This window comes from Hemitrygon akajei, chromosome 19 (genome assembly GCF_048418815.1).
Source record: "Hemitrygon akajei chromosome 19, sHemAka1.3, whole genome shotgun sequence".
NCBI classification, from domain to species: Eukaryota; Metazoa; Chordata; class Chondrichthyes; order Myliobatiformes; family Dasyatidae; genus Hemitrygon; species Hemitrygon akajei.
This window is the reverse complement of record NC_133142.1, coordinates 7,921,395-7,942,058: the sequence shown is the minus strand read 5'-3', so window position 1 is coordinate 7,942,058 and position 20,664 is coordinate 7,921,395. Positions and strand designations below refer to the sequence as shown.

The 20,664-nt window shown below is 42.6% G+C and overlaps 1 protein-coding gene across 1 annotated transcript; it reads left to right on the top strand.

The window, feature by feature from the left end:
* The first annotated feature begins 1,702 nt into the window (after nucleotides 1-1,702).
* Nucleotides 1,703-20,317, top strand: LOC140742144 (uncharacterized). The gene is made up of 5 exons (XM_073072947.1): nucleotides 1,703-1,910; nucleotides 2,862-2,987; nucleotides 4,705-4,779; nucleotides 10,687-10,857; nucleotides 16,014-20,317. Exons 1-5 carry the CDS (start codon nucleotides 1,703-1,705, stop codon nucleotides 16,037-16,039), a joined length of 606 nt encoding a protein of 201 aa, XP_072929048.1. The 3' UTR covers nucleotides 16,040-20,317.
* Nucleotides 20,318-20,664: the final 347 nt, after the last annotated feature.

The window sequence follows — 20,664 nt, the reverse complement described above, 5'->3', positions numbered from 1 at the left end:
TCACCAGTCTTGAAAAGCCACTGCCCAGAAGAAGGCAATGGCAAGCCACTTCCATAGAAAAATTTGCCAAGAACAATCATGGCCATAGACTATGATCACCCATGTCATACAACATGGCACATAATTATGATGATGACCATACATCACAAATTGCTGACAAAAATGTAGTCTTTAGCTTTTGCTATGAAACCTGCTAAGACTGCTGTAACACCACCACACAAACTTATTTTACCACATAGACGTCTTCTAGATTACTTCTTTGGGTTTGAGGATGCCTTGCTTTCATTCCAATGTTATGAGTTGGAAGGTGGTTGAGAATTCCTACACCACAAACGGCGGTGCTTGAACACGTAGCTGGTGGATTGTTTGGGGAAGTTACGCTCTCCGTCCGCTTCAGGTGGTCGTGCCGTATCAAGGTAGCGATTGAATTAGTGGGGAGGTTGGGCAGGCTAGGACTTTATCCTTGGAGTGTAGGAAACTGAGGAGTGATATTAGACAGGTTTACAAAATCATGAGGAGCATAGATGGTATGAATGCACTCAATCTCTTTCCCAGAATTGGGAGGTTGAGATCCTTCTGTGACTCTAGCAGAACGCTGTGCCTCAAATTCTGGTGATCAAGTCCCTTCTGTTCTATCGGATGACTGAGAAATATCTTGCCAGTGAGAACATCCACTTAGTTGAAGTGAATTGATAATGAATGCAGACTAACATTGCAATCAAGCAACTGGCAACTTGTACACCAGATATTTTGGTCAATGTGGGTGACTTTAGATATCTTTCTTCATTTCTTCTTCACGGTATTTGATGGATTTTAAGTACACTTACTTTGAAGATGCTCCATGAAGGCTCACACTGCACTGCACTGTGCATAATCACACCAAACATAGTTGCATTGCTTATTGACAATGGGTGTTTCCCTGTGAATTACCAACAGAAGGAAGCCTTGACATGCCCAATAATATTGGGCCTGCACTCTGTTTCCCGAATTCCTCAACAATTATTGATTAATAATTATGTTCAAATTTTAGTACAGTGAAATATTACACAGCACTCCCCAAAAGACCTTCCAAACACAATTTTAACCCTGCCTACATGAGAAGATTTTGCGAAGGAAGTCAAGAGTCTTAAATATCCTGTTATGTACAAGACAATGAAGAAAAGAGCCATTTGCCCAACTAGTCTATTCTGGTGCATGCTTTCCTCAAATATACCCTCACTCCATGAGAGAAAATTTTTCATCTTTGTGGCTTCTAACATATCTTTCTCTTTCCTTTTCTCTGGTGTACTTGTCTCATTTTCTTTTAAAATCATCCATAAAGTTTTCTACATTAATCTCTTGGCAAATCCTATATTAGAACACTGAACACGTACAGCATAGTACATGTCTTTTGGCTTATGACGTGTGTTGAAACAGCTAAAAAGCAAATCAAAACTACCCAGACGCAACATCCACATCCCTCCATCTTCCTCACATCTATGTGCCTCTCTAAAGGCCTCTAATGTATTTGCCTCTACCACCATACCAGGCATCCACAACTCTCTGTGTAAAAAAAAAATTTACCCCTCACATCCCCCTTGAACCTACTCCCTCTCATCTTCAATGCATGCCCTCTAGTATGCAATACTTGCTTCTTGGTATTGATCCAGGGTGTAAAACCCCTGCTCCAAAGGTTCAACATAAACATGTGTGCCTTTGACTCATGGAGCCATCAACAATTTCACTCTGGCCTTATCTTCCACCAAATACCATTCACACTTTTGGTCGGCACTGTGTGTTAATTATTGTCGTGTTGTCCGTGCTGTGCTTGTCCTTGCTTCGTCTAGGTCTCTCATCAAGTGCAGCAACCTATTACCGTCAGGTCCCTGTCTTAAAGATCTCACACGAGGAGGACTATGATGGTCTTGCTGGTGAGTCTACCTCACTTGTCTTCTGTGCCTCATCTCTGGAGTGGTAATCTTTTTCAATGTCGTTTTGGGAAGGGCCTTTGGAATGGAGAATATACAGCAGCACAGAGAAGATGAACTTCTTTCTGACCCATAAGCCATTCTAAAGTCCAAAGTAAATTTTATTATCAGAGAACATATATATCATCACATACAACCCTGAGATTCTTTTACCTGCAGGCATACTCAGCAAATTTATAGAAGAATAACTAAACTGGATCAATGAACAGTCAACCAGAGTACAGAAAATAACACACTGCGCAAATGCCAATATAAATAAATAGCAATAAACAATGATAACATGAAATAAAGAGTCATCTCAATGGCTGAGCAAGTGAATGTAGTTATCCCCTTTTGTTCAAGAGCCTGATGGTTGTCGGGCGGTAATTTTCTTGAACCTGGTGGATCAAGTCCTGAGGCTCTTGTACTTTCTACCTGATAGCAGCAGCTAGAAAAGAACTTGGCCTGGGTGGTGATGGCGGACGCTGCTTTCCTAGGACAGCATTTCACGTAGATGTGCTCAATGGTTGGGAAGGCTTTAGTGCTTCCATACCAGGCTGTGATGCAGTCAGTCAATATACTCTCCACTTCACTTCTATAGGAGTTTGTTTATGTTTCTAAATCTACACAACTTGCCTTATGTTGCTGAATATCCAATCTCATGGGAATTTTGCCTCATTGAGTTCTTATTAAGAAATAGTGTGGTATTAATACTGAATATTAACTGCTGAGTGAGATGTTTTCATTTTGACCGCTATTGAAACGTACGTTAGTACTCCATTCAAATTTAAAATGATTATCCTGACCTGTCATTTTGCAGCCTTGATTTTAATTCCCTGGGCCATCTTGCCTGTTACTGGTGTGCAGAATGATTAAAGTGAGATTTCCTTTCTGTTGCCACTGTTAATTTTGTAGGGAAGGAGCTCAAAGTGGTGGTAGATGGGAACGACCCAGACTATGAGCACTTCTACACCATAGGAAGCTATGAAACACCAACAGACGACCACGGGATGGAGGAGTTCCAAACCTCCGAAATGATGCGTATGTGCTCCTCATCACCTTAATAATTAACTTCACCTTTCTGCAGAGATGCTGGCAGTGGACTTTTCACAAGGGTCTTCCTTCTGGGTGCCTCTTTGCATAATTGACTAAATTTCTTTAACAGTCAGAGGATGCTATCAAATGGAAGTTGAGTTTTCCAGTAATGAAATGCCTGATCAGAATCAAAATGGTTTATTACTGACATGTGTATATACACACAGTGGATTCCAGTTAATCGGGCCATTGGTTAATTGGGGCAAGTGTTTATTTGGTATAACTTTTAAAGAACAAAAGCTAATCAAGAAAATAGACAAGATCATTTATTTGGGACACTATGCCATTTAATTGGGGCAGGAGACAGTTTCCAACTACCGTCAGTCACACACACTATGTGGCCATTAAATGCTACATCATGCTTAGAGCAAACAGTTTTTCAATGGTCATTGGACCAATGCATGCTTTTGTGTTCTAAAAGCAATGATTTTTGTCACTGATAGTTGATGAAAAATAAGCAGTAAAACAATTCAGAACTGCTTTGCTCACTGCGGTTTCAAACATTCAGGCGTGGAGATGCCAGAAGTGGCCTAGAGTGAAAATGAAATTACTTCACTACTTCAGTAAGTTAGGAATTACAATGAATTTGAAGGTATTGACAGTCATCTTAAAACTTACAGAAGAAAATGAAGATTTGGAGGATGCAATCATCAGCAGCATTGTAGGAAGGCAGTCTACATCTGCATGAGGTGTCTGTGCTGATTTTATTCACTGGATGAACTCCATCGATAACTATTAGGAACTAATACACAGTTTTATAGTACTGTGGTACTATTGGTAGTGTTCCAACTTGCTTTATATTTCATAATTTATTACTCAGTTTGTCTTTTTTATACCTTTTTAACTATTCCTATTAAGGACATGTATATATAAGATACCAATCCTACAATAGCACCTCCACCCTAGAGGGGAAGAAAGAGCCAGTCCTTTGAATCCTTCCTTGGGAATGTTCCCAGGGCTCGTTCCTTGAAATGAAAGCTTGGCCCACTGGTGTAGTTGCTGGGGGATAACTGAAATCCTAGGTTGAGATTGACTTTACCATTTAAGATCATATCCATTGCTCCCATCGTACTGAACAGTAGCCGATGGCATTTACAGGCTCTCTAGTCTATTGTTCTTTCACCTTATCCCATTATCATTTTCATTCACTTTGCATAACCATCCTTTCCGTCCTTTTGCCTCTCTCATCTGCTAACCGTGCTCTTTCCTTGTCAGAACCTTCCCAAACTGCTTGAAAAATGATTGAGACCTTCTCTGGTTCCTCTTTGCTTCAATATGATTGTGCATGTGGTAAAACTGGAATTTCAGATAATGAGGAATTTTCATATATTTATTATATAATGCATTTATATATTTATGAGGGATTTAATAATAAAAGCAATCATTGGCACAGTTAAAGGGAAGTTGGATAAACACATAATGGGGAAAAAGAATGAAAGGATTTTCTAACAGTGTATAATGAAGAGGAGGAGGAAGAGCTATAAATGTCAGCATGGTCCAGAGGGGCTGAACAGCCTGATTTTGGTGGCAGACCCTGAATCTACTAGCCACTGTGGTGTTGGGAACGTGGCCTGTATTATTACGTTCAGTAGTTTGAAATCCTGAACTTGCACCTTCAGTTCAGTTGAAGGGAGCACTGACATGATTTGCCTTCCATTGACAGGAGACACGGTAGACCCCACAGATCCCACAGATCTGCCACAGCATGAAAGGTTTAGAAGAAACGCCTCCATACAAGGTAGGAACAGTTCAGTTGGCCAGTTCAGTCCTCCTCAAAGCCAACTGTCATGCCAACTAGCAATGGACGTGGACCATGGTCACAGTGGAAGTTTACCATTTCCTTCCCTGACATAACAAGACTTGAGAACGCAAGCATCCTTAATTGAAAGAACCAATGGGCTACACCCCAAGGGGTGAACTGATTGCCATCCATTTTAAACTCTCGGGTCTCACTCCCATTGCCTTAAGATGGATGAAAATGAGATTCATGGAGACAAAGTAGTTCCACTGAACAATGGCTGGAATTTGGAATGCATTGCCTAAGACGGTGCTGGGTTTAGATTTGAAAAACAAAATTTCCTTTATTCGTCACATGTACAAAGTAAATTTTATTATCAATTTACATATACATCACCATATACAATCCTGAATTTCATTTTCTTGTGTGCATACTCAACAAATCTATTGGACAGTAATTATAACAGAATCAATGAACATCTGCCAACTAGGGCTTTCAGCCAGAGTGCAGAAACAACAAACTGTGCAAATACAAAAATAAGAAACAATTATATAAATAAATAAGCAATAAATGTTGAGAAAATGAGGTGAAGAGTCCATGAAAGTGAGTCCCTTGTTTGTGGAAACATTTCAGTGATGGGGCAAGTGAAGGTGAGTGAAGTTATCCCCATTGGTTCAAGAGCCTGATGTTTGAGGGGTAGTAATTATTCCTAAACCTGGTAGTTGACAGTGAAATGCATCGTTTTGCTTCAACGACCAACACCATCCACGTATGTGTTGGGTGCATCCCAAGAAAGTTGGCATGCTTCTGGCGTCAACATAGCATGTGCACAATTGACAGACCCTAACTGTCTTTGGACTGTGGGAGGGAACTGGAGCGCCCGGAGGAAACCTACACGGTCACTCGGAGGACATACAGGTAGCAGCAGAAAGCGGAATTGAACCCTCTAAAGTGTTGCGCTAACTACTACGCTGCTGTGTCACCCACAATAGCAACTATTAAAGGAAATGGGGAAGAAAACTGGCTATAATTTGTTTACATTTTAAAGCATCTGGCTCAGACTTTTAATGACTCAGTTTTAGAGAGATTCCTTTATTTATTCAGAGTTAAAGCACCGTAGCAGGCCCTTCTGGCACAGAGCCCATGCTACCCAATACACCCATGTGACCAACTAACCGACTTACCTGTACATTTTTGGAATGTGTGAGAATACCAGAGTACCCAAAGGAAAACCAAACAGTCACGGGGAGAACGTATAAATTCTTACAGGCAGCGGCGGGAATTGAACCTAGGTCACTGGTGCTGTAAAGTGTTGCGCTAACCGCTACATTAACATGCTGCCCAGATTCAATTCCTATTTGTCCTCGAGTAGAGAGCCACCTTCTCGAACTGGAGCAGTTTATGTGCTGAAGGCACTCACACAGGTGTTGCTGGGGCGAGGGTATTCTAGGTTTTAGACCAGTGATGATGTATTGTTTCCCAGTTAGGGTGCCGTTCAACTTGGAGGGGAATCTGCAGGTGGTGCTGCTTCCATGAACCGCATGCTCCTTAGCCTTCCGTCCGGCGGAGTTTAAAGGTTCAATGAGATTCTCCATTCTTCTGTCCCGCAGGCACAGGCCCAGAGCTGTCAAACATGCCTATGTGTTAACCCTTTCGTTTCTGGAATCTTTCTTGTGAACCTCCTCTGGACCCTCGCCAATGCCAGCACAACTTTTCTTAAGTAAGAGGCCCAAAACTGCTCAGAATTCTTCCAGTGCAGCCTGAAATGCTTTATAAAGCCTCAGCATCACATCCCTGCTCTTATATTTCCAGTTGTCTTGAAATGAGTGCCAGCATTGCATTTGCTTTCCTTACCAATGCCTCCACCTGCAAGTTAACCTTTAGGGACTCACAAGTCCTTTCCACTTCTGATTTTTGAATTTCCTCCCTGTTTAGAAAATGGTCTGCAACTTTATTCCTTCTACCAAAGTGCATGACCATACACTTTCTGACACTGTTATCAAAGTACCATGTTCCTGCTCTAATCCTCGATTCCCTTAGGACCAGAGGGCACAGCCTCAGAATTGAAGAACATGCCTTTATAACAGAGATGAGGAGGAATTTATTTCACCAGAGGGTGGTGAATCTGTGGGACAGCTGTGGAGGCCAAGTCATTGAGTATATATAAGTCGAAGGTCAATAGGTTCTTGATCATCAAAGGTTATGGGGAGAAGGCAGGGGAATGAGGTTGAGAGGAATAATAAATCAACCATGATGGAATGGCAGGGCAATTATCAGGCCAAATGGCCTAACTCTTCTCCTATGTCTTATGATCTTATGGTTTCCACCATGAATATAATGAACAACTAAGTCTAGAGAGTTGTTGGGCCTATACTCATCCAGGTAAACGGGACAGGGGCATGGTAGTATAGTGGTTAGCACAACCCTTTACAGTGCCAGTGACCTGTCTGTAAGGAGTTCTACATTCTCCCTATGACTGAATGGGTTTCCTCCAAGTGCTCCAGTTTCCTTCCATAGTCCAAAGATATACGAGTTGATAAGTTAATTTGCCATTGTAAATCGTCTGGCAATTAGGCCAAGTTTAAATCAGGGGTTAAATCAACACGTACAAACAAGCTGGAGGAACTCAGCAGGTCGGGCAGCATCCGTTGAAAGGAGCAGTCAACGTTTCGGGCTGAGACCCTTTGTCAGGACTACTGACATTGACTGCTCCTTTCAGCGGATGCTGCCCGACCTGCTGAGTTCATCCAGCTTGTTTGTACGTGTTGATTTGACCACAGCATCTGCAGTGTACTTTGTGTTTAAATCAGGGGTTTCTGTCCAGCAGGGCTTGAAAGGCTGGAAGGGCCTACTCCGTGCTGTATCTCAATAAATAAAATAAAAATCTATTCCAACACACTCCGGACATTTACATAGTAGATGATGCAAAGGCTTTGGAGCATCAGAAGTCCCATGCTGCAGGATACCATATCCAGTAGCCTTCAGTAGTTATGTGGCTGGTCTAGTCAATTTCTTGGCTGGTGGTAACACCCTCCACCCCCCAGGGTGTTAATGGAGAAGGGAGTTGCAGATGTAATTCCAGCGACTGTCAGGAGAAGGTGGTCAATTTTCCTCTTGATGAACCTGGGCCAAGGTGTTATCCTTGGATTGTAGGAACAATCTTATCATCACAGGTGATATTGGAGACCAAGATAGAGTCCTTGCTTCTGGATTCATAATCAGGCTTCAGGATGTGCTACATCACTCCATCAGACATCTCCATGCCGCCTCACTGCTTCATGAATCACCTAACCTCCGCATGCTGCCTCTCAAACACAAAGGCACTCATTAATTCTCAGCTCCATATGACATCTTGTTTTCACCATTTTTACATTTCTTTGGTTTCATCTCAACAATTGTCATTTGGGAGAGTATAGTCAGAAAACAGGAGGGAAGGGAGGTGTACTTCAGCAAAACAGGACAAACTCTCCCTTGTGTTTAAGAGGTTTTTGCAAAGGTGTTCCTTCTGATGGGCAATTTTTGTAACACCTTTCCCAACCTCAGGGTATTCCAAATCACCTTGCAGATAATGGAATTCTTCTGAACTTGAACAATCTATGATAATGACACAATGCAGACGATCAAGTTCAAGTTTATTGTCATTCAGCCATACGCTATATACAGCAAAACGAAACAACATTTTACAGTACCAGCAATCCAGGTTCACTTCCCGCTGCTCTCTGTGAGGAGCCAAGGTACAAAACAGTACTTACAGTCACACACAGCACATGCAGTCACAAAATGACGTTAGCACAAGTCCCTGAGTGGCATGGCCTGAGGATCGACATAAAGTACCAGATGCATGTTTATCTAAGATAGATACTGTTACTGGCACTATTATAATAAAACAATCAGTTGTATAAATATGTGAAACAGCAGACAGTATTTTGTATTATTTATGTCCAACAGGGTCTTGGAATCATGAGAAAAATATGTAAGCCAAATATTTGCACCATTTGTTGGACTTAGAGAGGCCACTGCAACCAAGTGTGCTGCCATTTTAACCAACTAAAATGGTGCATAGTGAAACAATTCTACCTTTTCGACATTGGGTGGTGGGTCTAGTGTTGAACTTTCTGTCCTATCCATCAACCTCATAGACTCCAAGACTAGGTTCATCTTTGCTGACCACTTACAGAGGTCTTGGTTGAAGACTGTTTCTTGGAACGAAAGCCATTGAATCATGGTGTGCCACAGGGGGCGATGTTGGGACCCTGTTATCCATTGTTTGTGTAAATCATTTGAGTGCTAATGTTACAAGGCTTGATCCGTAACTTTGTGGATGACAATAGGAGATGTTGTTGATAGTGAAGAAGGTTTAGATTACAGGGGAACTTGATCAGTTAGGGAAGTGAGCCAAGGAGAGGCAAATGGATTTCAATACAGTTAAGCAACAGTTGATGCATTTTGGAAAATCAAACCAGTGTAGGACTTATACTATAAATGGTAGGGCGTTGTGGAGTGTAGTAAACCAGAGCGACCAAGAAGTACAAGAGCATAGTTCATTGAAAACGGCATCACAGACGCACTGAAGAGGGTGGGAATAAGATGAGGATGTTTCCTATAGTAGGGGAGTCTAGGACCAAAGAACACAGCCTCAAAATCGAAGGACATCCCTTTAGAACAAAGCTGAAGAGGAATTTCTTTAGCCAGAGGGTGGTGAATCTGTAGAATTCATTGCCACAGACACCAATGAAGACCAACTCACTGGGTATACTTAAAGAGGAGGCTGATAGATATGATGGGCCAAATGGCCTAATTCTATTCCTATCTCTTATGGTCTTATGGAAAAAGGAGTTAGCACGCTGGCCTTCATTAGTCACGGCATTGAGGAGAGGAGCTAGGACATTATGTTGGAGTTGAATAGGTCACTGGTGAGGTTACACTTGGAGTACTGTGTACAATTTGGCCAAACTGTTAAGGGAAGGAGTTAGTTAAACTGGAAATAATGCAGAAAAAATGACAAGGATGTTGCCAAGACAAGAGGAATTGAGTTATAGGGAGATGTTTGTGAGGCTTGGCCTTTATTCCTAGGGATGTCGGACAATGAGGGAGCGACCTTGTAAAAAGGTTTAAAATTATGAGAGGCACAGATATGGTGAATGGTTAACAGTCTTTTCCCCAGGCGAGGGGATCCAAAGGGCCGGCTGGTGGTGAAGTGGCATCAGCACTGGACTTCGAGACAGAAGGTCCTGAGTTTCAATCCGGCCGGGTCCCAGCCTGGGCAGCAGCAGTATCTGCACAGAAGAAAGGCCGGGCGATCTACTTCTGTATCTTGCCACGAAAATCCCACGGACAACTACACTATCCACAGGGTCGCCATGAGTCAACAATGACTTGACAGCACTTAACAACAAGGAGTGTCCAAAACTAGAGGGCATAGATGTTAGTGTGAGAAGGGGAAAGGTTTAATAGGGACCTGAGGAACAACTTTTTTCTGTAGGGGGTGGTGTGTATATGGAATGAGCTGCTCGAGGAAGTGGTTGAGGCAAGTTCCATAGAAGCATGTAGATGAGAGAGGCCTGGAGGGATATTGGCCAAGCACAGGACATTGGGACAAGCTGAGTGTGCACTACAGTTGGTATAGATTCATTGGACCTGTGGCTATATTGGGACTAGTTGAGTGGGCACTACTGTTGGTCTAGACCCATTGGACCATTGGACCTGTAGCTATATTGCTCTGTGACTCTAACTCTTCAGAAGGAGAGGTGTAGAAAGGACAAAATAGACGTAGTTGTATGAGATGAATTGCTGGTCTTTGGAGAGAGTGAGAAAGAGGAAATGTGTGTAGAGAGAGAGAAATAATGATTGTTAGTAAAAACTCTAGTTGTATTACCTTCTAACTCTTTGCACACACTTTACCTTAAGCAGACCCCTGCCTGCTTCCGCTGGATGAGGGAAATTGCTCCAAGTATACGTTGCTTTGGTACTACCACAGGGAGAGTGGCCAGTGCCGTCCCTTCATCTACAGCGGCTGCAAAGGAAATGCCAACAGGTTCCAGACCCCAGAGGACTGCGAAGCCACCTGCAAGAACAGAGGTAAGTCTGAGCAAAACATGAACTACTGGGGGGGGGAATCTCCGTGGGTCAGGCAGTGCCTGTGAAGGAAATGGACAGTTAATATCACAGACTGAGACCCTTCCCTTGGTAATGATACTGGCTTATTATTATCATATGTACCAAAGTACAGTGAAAATCTTGTCTTGCATACTGCTCCTACAGATCAAAGTTCAAATCTTAAAGTACTGTAAGTTTATTATCAAAGGAAGGAGGCATAAGATTTTTGGATCATTGGCTCTCTTCCAGGGAAGGTGGGACCTGTACAGATGGGATGGTTTGCACCTGAACTGGAGGTGGACTAATATCCTAGCAGGGCTGTTAATGCTGCACGGTGTGGTTTAAACTAAAGTTGCAGGGGGATGGGAACTAGAATGCCAGAGCATTTAGTGGAGAGATTAAGGCAGATGTCGGAAAAAGTTAGGAATCAAAAGTTTGAACATGGTGCAACTAGGGTCGTGAGCTGTAAACATTTCAAGGCAAGAACTATCACAGGAAAGGCAGATGATAGTACTGAAGGTGAGGTGGCTGGTTTACAAACAGAGGCAATGTGTCATGAGGAGAGACTGTTGATAGGGCAAAATTGCAGTCAACAGGATGAGCTGCAACATAGAAGGTAGACAAAATTGAAAAGGATGAATAGACTGAAGGTGTTCTATTTGAATGCGTGCAATATGTGGAAGAAGTTAAATTAATTTGTAGCACGGTTTCAGATTGGCAGGTATGATGTTGTAGGCATCACTGAATCATGGCTGAAAGATTATAGTTGGGAGCTTCATGTCCAAGCATACACATTGTATTGAAAGGACAGGCAGGAAGGCAGAAGAGGCGGAGTTGCTCTGTTGGCAAAAAATGAAATCAATTTATTAGAAAGAAGTGACATTGGGTCAGAAGGTGTTGAATTATTGCAGATAGAGCTAAGGAACTGAAAGGGTAAAAAGACCCTGATGGGAATTGTTTACAAATCCCCAAACAGTAGTAAAGATGTGGCCTACAAATTACAACGGGAGATAGAAATTGCATGCCAAAAGGGCAATGTTACAATAGTCATGGGGGATTTCAATATGCAGGTAGATTGGATCAGGTTGGTGCTGGATTCCAGGAGGGGGAATTTCTAAAGTGCCTACGGACAGATGGCTTTTTAGAGCAGCTCATTGTTGAGTCCACTAGGGGATCAGCTATTCTAGATAGGGTGTTGTGCAATGAACCAGAATTGATTAGAGAGAAGATAGAACCATTAGGGGAATGTGATCATAACATGATCAAATTCATCCTGAAATTTGAGGAGAAGCTAAAGACAAGTGTTTCATTATTACAGTGGAGTAAAGGGAATTACAGAGGCATGAGACAGGAGATGGCCAGAATTGACTGGAAAAGGACACTGGCAGGGATGACAGCAGAGCAGCAATGGCTGGAATTTCTGGAAGCAATTTGGAAGGCATAGGATATATACATCCCAAAGAGGAAAAAGTATTCTAAAGGCAAGATGACACAACTGTAGCTAACAAGAGAAGTCAAAGCCAATGTAAAAGCCAAAGCCATTTTTGCATATGATAAAGCAAAAATTAGTGGGAAGTTAGAGGATTGGAAAGCTTTTAAAAACCAACAGAAGGCAACTAAAAAAAAGTCATTAAGAAGCTAAAGATGGAATGTGAAAGTAACCCAGCTGTGAATATTAAAGAGGATACCAAAAGTTTCTTCAGCTACATGAAGTGTAAAAGAGAGGCAAGAGTGGATATCAGACTGCTAGAAAACAAAGCTTGAGAGGTAGTAATGGGGGACATAAAAATGACAGATGAATTGGAATAAGTACTTTGCATCAGTCTTCACTGTGGAAGACACTAGCAGAATAGTGGAAGTTCTAGGTGTCAAGGGTCATGAAATGTGTGAAATTACTATTACTAGAGAGAAGGTTCATGGGAAACTGGAAGGTCTGAAGGTAGTTAAGTCCCCTGGACCAGATGGTGTACACCCCGGGGTTCTGAAAAAGGTGGCTGAAGAGATTATGGAGACATTAGTAATTATTCTTCAGGAATCACTTGGTTCTAGAATGGTTCTGAAAGACTGGAAAATTGCGAATGTCACCACAGAAGAAACGGAACCATAGACAGTTTAGTTTGTCCTCAGTTGCTGGGAAGATGTTGTAGTTGATTCTTAGATATGAAGTCTCAGGGAATCACAGGAAAAATTCCAGCATGGATAAAGCAGTGGCTGATTGGCTGGAGGCAAATAATGGGAATAAAGGAAACGGTTGGCTGCTGGTGACTAGTGGTGATCCATGAGGATTGTGTTGGGACCATTTCTTTTTATGTTTTCTGTCAATGATTTGGATGATGAAGTTGATGGCTTTGTTGCAAAGTTTGCAGATGATATGAAGATAGGTGGAGGAACAGGTAGTTTTGAAGAAATAGGCTATAGAAGAACTTAGACAGATTAGGAGAATGGGCAAAGAAGTGACAGATGGAATATGGTGTCAGAAATTATATGGTGATGCACTTTGGCAGAAGAAATAAAAGGGTTGATTATTTTCTAAATGGAGAGAAGAGAGAAAATACAAAAAAAAACTGAGGTACAAAGGGATTTGGGAGTCCTTGTGCAGGATTCCCTTAAGATTAATTGGCAGGTTGAGTCTGTGGTGAGGAAGGCAAATATGATGTTGGCATTCTTTTCAAGAGGACTAGAATATAAAAGCAAGGATGTAATGTTGAGACTTTATAAAGCACTGATGAGGCCTCACTTGCAGTATTGTGAGCAGTTTTGGGCCTCTTGTCATAGAAAGGATGTGTTGAAACAGTAAAGCATTCAAAGGAGGTTCACAAAAATGATTCAAGGATTGAATGGCTTGTCATAGGAAGAGCATTGATGGCTCAGGGCCTGTATTCACTAAGAAGCATGGGAGGGTGACCTATTGAATGGTGAAAGGCTTTGATGGAGAGGATGTTTCCTATGATGGAAATGTCTAAGGCCAGAGGACAGAGACTCAGAATAGAGGGTATGTCTTATGTGCAAGAGGCCTTTCTGTTTGGAGTGAAGGAGGATCAGAATTGACTTAATAGAGGTGTATAAGATGATAAGAGACATAGTTAATTTCTCCCCCTATCTCTTCTGTCTGGCTTTCCTCTTGTCCTTTCCCTCCTTCTCATCTGCCCATCACCTCCCTCTGGTGCCTGTCTTCCTTCCCTTTCTGTCGTGGCCTCTCTGATCAGCCATTAGACAATAAAGCATACGAGCAGAATTAGATTATTCACCCCCTCAAATCTGCTCCGCCATTCTATCATGGCTGATTTATTATCCCTCACAACCCCATTCTCATGCCTTCTCCCCATAACTTTACTATCCCTTACTAATCAAGAACTTCCACTTAAATATACCCAGTGATCTGACCTCCACAGCCATCTGTGGCAACGAATTCCACAGATTCACCACCCGCTGGCTAAAGAAATTCTTCCTCATCTCTGCTCTACAAGGATGTCCTTCTATTCTGAGTCTGTGCCCTCTAGTCCCAGACTCACCCACTATAGGGAACATCCTTTCCACATCCACTCTATCTAGGCTTTTCAATATTTGATAGATTTCAATGAGATTTTCCCCCCCCCCATTCTTCTAAACTCCAGTGAGTTAATCTTTACCACTTCCACCTATCACCTCCCAACTTCTTGTCCCCTCCCCTATCCACCCAGCCTCCCCCTCACCTGGTCTCACCTATTTCCTGCTAGCTTGTACGCCTTGCCCTCTCCCAAGCTTCTTATTCTGGCTTCTGCCCCCTCCTTTCCAGTCCTGATGAAGGGTCTTGGCCTGAACCGTCAACTGTTTATACCCTTTTGTGATAAACTATGTATACCTGTCTGGACACGCCCCTCTGCTGACTGCTCCTGTGGCTCCTCCCACAGACCCCTGGATAAAGGCGATTGGAGGCACTGCTCCTCCCTCAGTTGTCCCACAGTCATCCAGCATTGACGTGCTCTGTTTTACTGCTAATAAAAGCCTTTCAGCATTTACTCTACTTCCAGTCTTTTGGAGTTATTGATAGTGGATCACCCTCCATCAATGCTGCCTGACTTGCTGATCTTCCCTGGCATTTTGTGTGTGCTGATGAATGAACTTTTGTCTGGGATGTTAGTTGGGAGAAAAAATGTTACCAGGGACAGAATGTATTTGCTCTTCTTCAAAGATGTTTCAGCAACCTTTCAAGTCAGCTCCTGCACCTCCACAGACAGGCTGCTTTTAACTGCCAGCTTGTACTCCTTCCCCTCCTCACTTCTTACTCTGGCTTCTGCCCCTTTCCTTTCCATTTGTGGTGAACTACATATACCTGTTGGACACACCCCCTGCTGACTGCTCCTGTGGCTCCTCCCACAGACCCCGGTATAAAGGCGATTGAGGCCTGAGCCCGGCCTCTCTGTCTCCAGGATGTAGTATGGTGGTCAACCACTGCTTGTTCCTTCTTCCAGTCAATAAAAGCCGATATCTCGCCTTTACGTCTCAGAGTGAGTTATTGATGGTGCATCACCAGTCCTGATGAAGGGTCTCTGAAATGTCAACTGTTTGTTCCCTTCATGGATGTTACCTGACCTGCTGAGTCCTCCAGCATTTTGTGTGCATTGCTCTGGATTTCCAGCATCTGTAGAATCTCTTGTGTTCAGCGTAAACTGTCATGCTCCACAGTTTAGCAACACTACATAATAATCCCCCTCTCAACTCCAGGAAATGCAGAGCCAAAGCCATCAAACACTCATTGTAACCGTCCATACATCTACTTGTCCATATGACAATAAAATCACTTTAACTTCTTCGCCTTTAAATTGCCACCTGAGCTTTAATCAATGATTTAATTTTAATTTCAAAAATGTGCTACTGATAACAAAACATCTGTACGAAAATAATGAACACAGTGCAAACTCCTCACATCCTCAGTGTGATTGATGAATACATTGTATTGTGTTAACACATATCTTTTTACATAGCACCAAGGACGTAAAGAGGGATTTGGATCTGGACTTGCCAACGCAAGTGTCTTTTACCCACGTACTTGTACAAAGACACAGCCACTCGTCAAAGTACACGTCTTCGCATCTGAGGGCAAGTTAAGTCATTAAACTACAGTAAAAAGTAATGATCTTTTCTTTTTGTCTCACCAGATCTAACAAAGCAAGAAGGAACCTGACTGAAATGAAGAAGAGTTGAAATGATTTAAATTTTAATCTTAAGGAGTTTTGGAAGTGGGGCTAGGGGAATGGGGGGGCCCGCTTTTATAAATATTGAGCTTGGCAGTGGTTTTAAAAAAAAGATGGTGCTATATATTTTCACAGTTAAGATGAAGTTGTTATGAATAATTTTTGATCAAACAAATGCTGTTTTAATGGTTATATTTATCACAGTCTAATGCTGCTCTTAAAAGTAGGGCAGATATGGAGAAAGCATAGTCAAGTTTACGGTTTGAAGCTTTTAGTGGTGATCTGAGAGATAGCCCCTTCAAGATGTGTTTTGTTACACACCAGATACAATTTCTGCTCTAACACATCTGCATTTGGGACATCAGGCAACCTGGTTGGTTAGACAATGAACTTTAACCTCTCTAATCGGGTCTTTCCTCATCCATCCACTAAATTCACCTCCCTTGTTGTGGGGCAAATGATAAAAGACAGTCTTAATTTGGCTCTCCCTAGGGGAAGGGAAAAACCTGCACTGATAAACCACCCCTTAATCTGGTAGAAAGAAACAGAAGGAGAATGTGTATGTTGTTTCAAAATGGAGGGAGAATGTATCCAAACTGAGAATGTCTACTCTCTGAAAAGGTGGGAAGAGATGTTACAAACCCTCACATAATGTAATTAATGAGGGTAAATTTCACTGTAAATCTGTTTCTATGCGCAGTACTGCTCTGCAGTGAATCTTTCTGGAGAAGCCCACATCTCACTGCCATAAGGAAAGGTTATTTAGACTAGGAAATGTGTGTCTCTGTCCATGACTTTTCCCCACAGCTGTAAGATGTAGATCTAGTGAGGGATGGAGTGACAGGCGGCAGTACAAGAGGTCAAGTATAAGACTATAAGACCATCAGATATAAGAGCAGAATTAGGCCATCTGGCCCATCAAGTCCGCTCCGCCATTTCATCATGGCTGATCCATTTTCCCCTCTCAGCCCCAAAGAATGAATGACAGAAAAACATTAGAACCCCAAAGCCCTACTCCCCTCCCTTAGCAAAAGCATCAGCCCCCCCCCCCCACCACCCGCCACGCAAGCAATATCAAAGCCCCCAAAGAGACCATGATCCATCAAAACCCACTGTTCATCACATCAGTCTGACGTCCACAGGCCGGCTCTCTCACTAACGGGGGGGAGGGGGAGAGAGAGGCATCACTCCTACCACAGCAACATCAGAGACTAACAGCTCGCTGTTTGGATGTCGCGGTCTGCAGTGTCAATGTATTTTGACTTTCCCCGACTCACGACATGGGAGGGTTAAAAAAGAAAGCTCCAGATGAAGATTTACACTGATATAGTTATGATGGGATGTTCTGTCTCTCATTTGGTGCCATTCCTACCCCTAGTGGGTTGTCCACTCACTTTACTCGTTCGTGGTCACCTTTGCCACTTTGAGCACTTATTGCAAATCACTGTCCTTCAGGTACCTTAAGGCTTTCACACGCAAACATTGTGGAAGGCATCCAAAATTAGGTAAAACTTCTATGAGCTGTAAGGAAAGGCCTGCATGTCTTGTGTAATATCTTAACTATAATTATAGTCAGTATCATTTTCAATCTTTCTACTGAAAATATCAAGGTTAAAAAAAACATTCAAAAGGTGCTGAAGCCTTGTTTGAAAGAGCTCAGTGTCAGGTTTCCATATTGTTATTTATTGTGCAGGATGGAAATGCTTGCATGATGTGGGAGGAAAAGGTCACCACAAACAGTGCTGACCATTCTTCCAAACTGTACCCTGCTTTACTCACCCCATGCACCCAACGGCGATATTTTTTAAGGAACACTGACTGCAGTGATAAATACAAGAGATTCTGCAGAGGCGGGACAACTGTGTGAGTTGCTCAAGTTTTCCAGCATCTGCAGAATCTCTTCTGTCTGTGATTTGCTGCACCACTATAAAGTCTCGTTGAGATAGGCTTATCCTAAAGAAGTTTAAATCTTCTCTTCGACAAGAGTTTGGTGAGGCCCAACCTCGTTGCTTCCCCTGTGAGGTCTCTGCTGCTCTCTGACTCCTCAACCATAGACTTGTTCTCCTTCCCCTACTCCAACTTCTGGCTTCTGCCCCTTTCCTTTACAGTCTTAAAATTCCCACTCCCATAGCCTCCTCTACTGCCATGATGAGGCCAAACTCGGGTTGGAAGAGCAACACCTCATATTCTGTATGGAAAGCCTCTAATCTAATAGGAGGAACACCAATTTCTCCAACTTCTGATAATTTCTCTCCCTTCTCCTTTTTTTCCCATTCCCCACTCTGGCTCCCTTCTTCTTTTCACATCACCTGCCCATCACCGCCCTCTGGTGTCCCCTCTTCCTTCCTTTTCTCCCGTGGTCCTCTGTCCTCTCCTATCAGATTTCTTTTACAGCCCTTTACATTTTCCACCCATTCCTTCCCAGCTCCTCATTTCATCCCCCTTGGCCCATCCATCCTCCTCTCCATCACCTATCACCTGCCATCTTGTATTCCTTCCCCTCCTCCCACCTTATTTTGCCTTCTGTCCCCTTCCTTTCCTGGGCTAATGAATGGTCTTGGCCCGAAATGAAGACAGTCGATTGCCCCCATCGACGCTACTTGACTGCAGTACATTGTGGAAAATAGATCATAAAATTAAATTAAGAAACCATGGGACCATTTATAGTACATTAAACAAGACTTCACTCTATGCCCCCAAACCTGTACGCAGGTTGGCATCTTATCGAAGAACATTCTCTCTACTCGTGCCAAATCTCTGTGTCTTTCTTGTCAAGTTCTGTCACTCTTTTTGATGCTGGCCAAGTTATGGGCGGGGATGGCTAGTGCAAGGAGGCATAATGTTACGGCGATTGGGGGGACATCGGAGGTAGCTGACTTGCGCAGAGAGTGGTGGGTGTGTGAAATGCCCGGTCAGGGCAGGTGGTAGAATCAGACACTGTTCTGATATATTCTATGTTGTGGTTTCTGCGCCTTCCTTCAGGGAGAATATGTCCATGTGAATTTACAAGCTGATCAATGGACTGCCTTGTTTTAGACCTTTACACAGTCCTGTTAGAGAAACATCCCTTTAATATTCATTTTCTAGCTAAAACCTCATTGTCTCCCTTTTACCACCCACCCTTCCCCCAATTTTCTAACGTTTTAGGATTGTTGTTGCCCCATGTTCCTTCTGTTGCCCTCTCCCCCATTAATCTATGTTCCAGGTCTGCTCACCTTCCTCCTTCCTGATCTCACTGTGATAAAATCAAGACCCTTTCTGTAGATGTTCTCCAACCTTCAGAGTCTCCCTGAGCACGGTCTGTATGAACTTAACATCTGTTCCTTCCTTCCTTCCCTCCAACCTCTCAACGCTGTTGTCCAACTTTGATACAGTTGAACTGTTAGAATGTACAACAGTACAGGCCCTTCAGCCCACAAATTTACGCTGACTTTTTATTCTACTTCCAGAATCGATCTAATTGTTTCCTGTCCCACACGTCTTCCAATTTTTCTTTCATCCATGTGCCTATCTGAGAGTCTCTTAAATGCTCCTAATATGTCTGCCTCTACCACCACTATTGGCAGCATGTTGCATGCACCCACCACTCACTGTGTAAAAATAAGCTAACTCAGACACCTCTACCCCTTTCCTCCAATTATACCCCGTCATTAGCCATTTCTGACATGGGAAAAAAGTCTCTGGCTGTCCACTCTATTTATGACTCTTATCATCCTATACACCTCTACCAAATTATCTCTCATCCTCCTCTACTCCAAAGCCCTAGCTCACGCCACCTTTCTTCATAAGACATGCTTTCTAATCCAGGCAGCATCCTGGTAAATCTCCTCTGCACCCTCTCTAAAAGTTCTACCTTCTTCCTATAATAAGGTGACCAGAACTGAACACAATACTCCTTACACATCAAAGATCACAATTGCTGCTTTGAGCCTTTGCTATTTAAACAGGCTTCTCAGCCTCTCAGCTAATTCTCAAAAGTTTACAGTCCTTCCCCTCAAGAGACACTTACAGAGCAGCAGTACAAAATTAGAATGATTGAGTTCTTGTGTATTAATGAAAGAATAATTGGGCCTGAAGATTTGCCCAAATATCTTGTGATGCAGACAGTATTCCTCTGAAATATCCATCTCCAGATTCTACAGAAATGCTAACCAGCTTACCGAGTGTGTGTGGGTGAGTGTGCGTGCGTGTGTGTGTGTGTGTGTGTATATTATATAAATATATATTATAAAATTCAACCACAGACCAAACTTGACAAATTAAAGACTGCATACCTCTATAATAATGGCGTTTTCTTACTTTCAAATGGTTTCTTTGCTTACTGATGGGAAACAAACGTTTACCTCACCCTCCGTTCTGTCTAGCTTTAAACCTATTCTCCACTTTACTTAAACAGACAAAAATTGGGTATCAAATCAGAAACACTGAAATTAATTATACCTTGACACGCCTTCTACACATGGATGATTTGAAATTATACACTCCATCAGCAGAGCTAAAGCAATTAGTTCAAATGATAGAACTATTTTCGAAAGATATAAGCATGAACTTTGGACTGGATATATGGGGAACATTAAACATAAAGAAAGGTGCAATAGAGCTAATCGAATACAAA

Excerpts from the sequence above, each read along its gene's own strand:
- LOC140742144 (XM_073072947.1), top strand. The coding sequence starts at position 1,703 with ATGGAGCCATCAACAATTTCACTCTGGCCTTATCTTCCACCAAATACC. Across the intron at positions 1,911-2,861 it reads GGACTATGATGGTCTTGCTG|GGAAGGAGCTCAAAGTGGTG; the intron begins GTGAGTCTACCT and ends TTAATTTTGTAG. Across the intron at positions 10,858-16,013 it reads AGCCACCTGCAAGAACAGAG|ATCTAACAAAGCAAGAAGGA; the intron begins GTAAGTCTGAGC and ends TTGTCTCACCAG.